The sequence below is a fragment of the Oryza glaberrima genome, chromosome 7, assembly GCF_000147395.1.
Source record: "Oryza glaberrima chromosome 7, OglaRS2, whole genome shotgun sequence".
Taxonomy (NCBI): Eukaryota; Viridiplantae; Streptophyta; class Magnoliopsida; order Poales; family Poaceae; genus Oryza; species Oryza glaberrima.
This window is the reverse complement of record NC_068332.1, coordinates 1,749,736-1,754,086: the sequence shown is the minus strand read 5'-3', so window position 1 is coordinate 1,754,086 and position 4,351 is coordinate 1,749,736. Positions and strand designations below refer to the sequence as shown.

General features: G+C 44.6%; 1 protein-coding gene across 1 annotated transcript; it reads left to right on the top strand.

Annotated features, from left to right (window-relative positions):
- Positions 1-434: 434 nt before the first annotated feature.
- On the top strand, positions 435-3,696 carry LOC127778849 (uncharacterized). Its single transcript, XM_052305489.1, has 2 exons — positions 435-624; positions 1,073-3,696. The coding sequence occupies exons 1-2, from the start codon at positions 565-567 to the stop codon at positions 3,500-3,502; spliced, it is 2,490 nt and encodes an 829-aa protein (XP_052161449.1). The 5' UTR covers positions 435-564; the 3' UTR covers positions 3,503-3,696.
- Positions 3,697-4,351: the final 655 nt, after the last annotated feature.

Here is a 4,351-nt window from a genome sequence, read left to right as displayed (position 1 = left end):
GTTTGAAATATCTAAATTTTCTCCAAAAGTACCAGAAGTCGCGATCTGGAATTTCAGTCCTCACGCTGAATTGTTATATATTTCCAAGATGTAAAAGTGCGGTTGGCAGCAGCCAGCATGCACATGCAAAAGAACATTCAACACAGGACAACGGTATAGGCACAAGCAAAGGACATGTTCCAAAATGAAAGGAGAGAAAGAGACACTGGGATAGGCGCGGTCCAATTATATATTCTCGCTTCAAGAAGAGAAAAGAGCTAGCTTGTGCCATGAAAAGAAAAAGAGAAATTAAAGGGCATATATGCACATGAGACGACACTGGACCATTTTCTCCTACCTGGATCGATCTAGCTAGCTTGCTTGCTACAGCTTGTTTATTTAAGCTAGCCACTCCCTGTCTGCCCAGCATCGATCGATCGGTTGCATGCATGAGATCAAACACACGATCGAGCCTCTTAATTATTCTGCTACTGCATATATACATGGTCCTGGATCGAGTATATATATACTTCGATCCTGTGAATTGATCGAGCATTACACTATACTGCGCGCGGCTAGCTAACCATGCCAGGCGATTCATCGTACTTCATCTATTCGTCGATTCGATCCCATTTGGAGAATAAGGTAGTAATTTCCTGACCCTTAAATATTCTGTTTCATATATATATATATATATATATATATATATATATATATATATATATATATATATATATATATATATATATATATTGTATATATATAATATAATTATGTAATTGCCAATTTTGATTTTTTTTAAAAAAAATTCAGGAGTAGGTACAAATAAAATAAAAGTGTACATTAATTTCATGCATGCATGGATTGTACACGCGAAGCAAATTATTAATTAATTTCTCCCTACATTCCATATTTATTAATTATATATATATATTACCGACTGGCAGAGCGGGCAAATATATATATGATGTACTCCCTCCATTCCAAAATATAAACTAAGTATTAGTTTTGGAGACCGTGCCACCTTTAATTATGCCTTATATTATGGGATGGAGAGAGTACTAATTGTACATGTGGTTGAATTAATTACTAGACGGCGGCGCCGGCGGCGGACAGATGCTACGGTGAGGAGGCATCTAACATGGTGCCAAATTGGGCGGATGCAATGGCATTTGTAAATGGGAAGCTGGTGCGAATAAACGGGTTGGTGTGGGTGACAAGCATATATGCCGGGATCCTAATCGGCATAGGCTTCTACAGGCCTCGCTACCGAAACCACCACCCCTTCGTCTGCCTCCTCTTCTACGGAGCCAACACCTTGTTTCTACCCATCATTTCCTACCTCCTCTCCATTGATGACTCCATGGATTCCGACTTCCGCAACTTCACTCGCGGCAGTAGTTACAAAGTGACTAGAACTCGTTACTACATGGACCACGACTCCATGACAATTCTGCTGGCAATATGGGCGTGCCTTATTCAGCTTGTCCAAACTGTTGGGATCAGTAACGCCGCAACAGTGGCTGCTGATGATAGAGAGGCAGCTGGCCGCCGATACACTAGCCTCCCCGTGGCTCCGCTCCTGCAGGCAACCTGGGCTGCCTACATCCTGTTCTCCAAACAATCCGACAATTACTTCCCTTCCGGTTTGGATCCATTGATCTTGCTCCTCTATGCTGCCTTTGCCCTTATGTTTGCACGCCTGGTGTTCAAATGTTTTGCTTTTCTGATGGCCCAGCGTTCTCTCGCACTGCGCCTCAATCCTCGTCTCATTGTTGGATACATAGAGCAGCTGTTGTTGCTGCAACAAGAAGATACTGTCACTAGTAGTAGTAGCAGCCAGCAGCAGATCGACGCTACAGCTACACCGCCGCCGCTTATAGTGATGGGGGAGGAAAGTGAACAGGTGCTTGAGCAGCCTCATGGTTTCTACCTCAAACGACTGATGATGATGCCCAGGCCCAGCAGCATCAAAAACATGAACAACCACGACAACCAGTTGGTGACCATTGACAAGATTTGGCAGCTGCAAGCGCTGGAAGAAACCTCGAAGGATCTCTGCCTTTCATTCGCATTGTTCAAGATGCTGCGGTGCCGGTTTGCAGGTTACACAGCTGATGAGACAGGGTATGCGAGAGCCCATGAATTCATCTGGCAACTGCTGCGTACAAGCCATGACGACGACCGGCTGCTTGGAGTAATTACAAATGAGCTTTCTTTTCTTCATGATTTCTACTTCTCATCACTCCCAATCTACTATTCCAAGCGTCAACTGCCCATCTTGAGCCTCCTCATCTCACTCTTCACTATATGTTGCTGCTTACTTTTTGGAATATGGGTGCCTTACAGTTACTGCTATACTAATCCGGATTACTACTCAAACTCATCAGACAACACTACAAGATGTACATGGAGGCAGATTGAGGTCAGTAGATATTGCTATAATGCTACCACACCTTACTACGAAGGTTCTCGTGATGAAGGTTTAGCTGGGTATTTGCTCTATGATCTAGTGCCAATACTTGCATTGCTTGCATTAGTCATGGTTGCGGAGGCAAGGGAGGTTGCTTCCTGCATATGCTCAAACTGGGCCAAAGTTGCGCTCATCTGCCGCCAGCTTAACATTAACAAGCAGCTGCTGCTATATCCTACTAGCAGATTGCAAAAGTCCCTTGTCTCTGCTGTGTTAAGATTCAGATGCAACTTGTTGAATCCTTTGGACGACAATATGAGACAATTGCCATTCCATTCATCAAGGAAACACATTATTACTGCTCTCCATCATCTGCTTATTGGCAAAACAAAGAATGTCAAAGTACCAACTGCTGTGAAGGCTGCTATCCTCAATGCGCTACGAAGCAACAATGGCCAGCTCAGCAATGGCGCAGGGTTTCTGCTGCAACGGCAAGGTCATGGCGGCCGCGACTTCCTCTGGGCTTGCACCGACGATGGCAAAGCCACCTCTGATGTCATCCTCACATGGCACATCGCCACCACCATCCTCGAGGCTTCTTCTTCTTCTTCTTCTTCTTCTTCTTCTTCTTCTTCTTCTCCGGACAACCAGATTATTGTCGCAACTCACCTGTCGCGCTACTGCGCGTACCTGGTGAAATGCTGGCCGGAGTTGCTCCCCGACGACGACAAGTGGAGCAAGAGATTGTACGGCGCCGTCAGCAAGGACATGCGAGTTCTCGCCATGGCCAGCTGCCGAGGTGGCTCCTACGAGGAGATGGTGGAGTTGCTCATCGACAAATCGGAGCAGGAGGTGGTGAAGAATGGCGCGAGGCTGGGCAAGCAGCTGGCGCTGCTGGAGGACGAGGCGGCGGCGTGGACCTTGCTCGCCGGCGTGTGGTCGGAGATGATCCTGTACGTGGCCCCGTCGGAGAACCTCAACGCGCACTCCAACGCCATCGCACGCGGCGGCGAGCTCATCACCGTCGTCTGGGCGCTGCTGATGCACCTCGGGATCTACACAAGGCCCTCCGCCGACGCAAATTCTGTCTTAAGTATTATTGATGTTTAATTTCTTGCCCTATGGATGATTTAATTTGTTTACGTGCGTGTGTATGTCGATTAGTTATCATGTCCACAAGTATATTGTTTAATTTTCATAGTTTCACGAATAAAGCCCGGTGTAACTCTCTTTCTGGTCTTTGGCGCGACAAAAATTGTAATTTCATTTCAACGATTAGTCGTGGTTGAGTAATATATTTTCTTTCCCCGTAAAAAAAATAGATGGTATATACACAAATTAATTAATATATTGAAAATATAATCTACAATACCTAAAATTTATTTATTTTTAAAATAAAATACCTACAATTTAGAATTTGATGGGTACCGAAAGCAACGGAATCCCTATGTTTGGTTTCCCTTCAATCCTCTCTAGTCCCTCCCATTGAATTAACCGAATAAGCCCTAATCACCATGCGTCCCCTTTCTCTTACATTTCCATCCTGGGGTCGTCATAGTCCAACCAGATCAGATGTGTAGGCACGAAGCAGCTCCAGCGGCTACGTACGTCTTCCTACACGACGCCAACACTGGGCCGGGATTTTCTTAATTTTACTGGTGATCTTGGCCCATCAAAACAAAATCCGCGAATAATTACGATGAACCAAAAAGGTGCATGTCCATGTGTGTTGATATAACCGCAAAAAAGGAGGTGTTGAACACATTAGACGATTCTTGGCTCAATGTGGGAAGGCATCGGCTGAGGAAGCTCTGAAAGTTAGATTTTTTTTTATTATCTTTTCACATGTTTTCATCATTACCATCAAATTCTATCATAAGATGGGCCGATTTTGAGAAGCAATTTCATGAATATTTCTTGGCTGGAATTGATGAAATGAAGCTTTCTGACTTAATATCG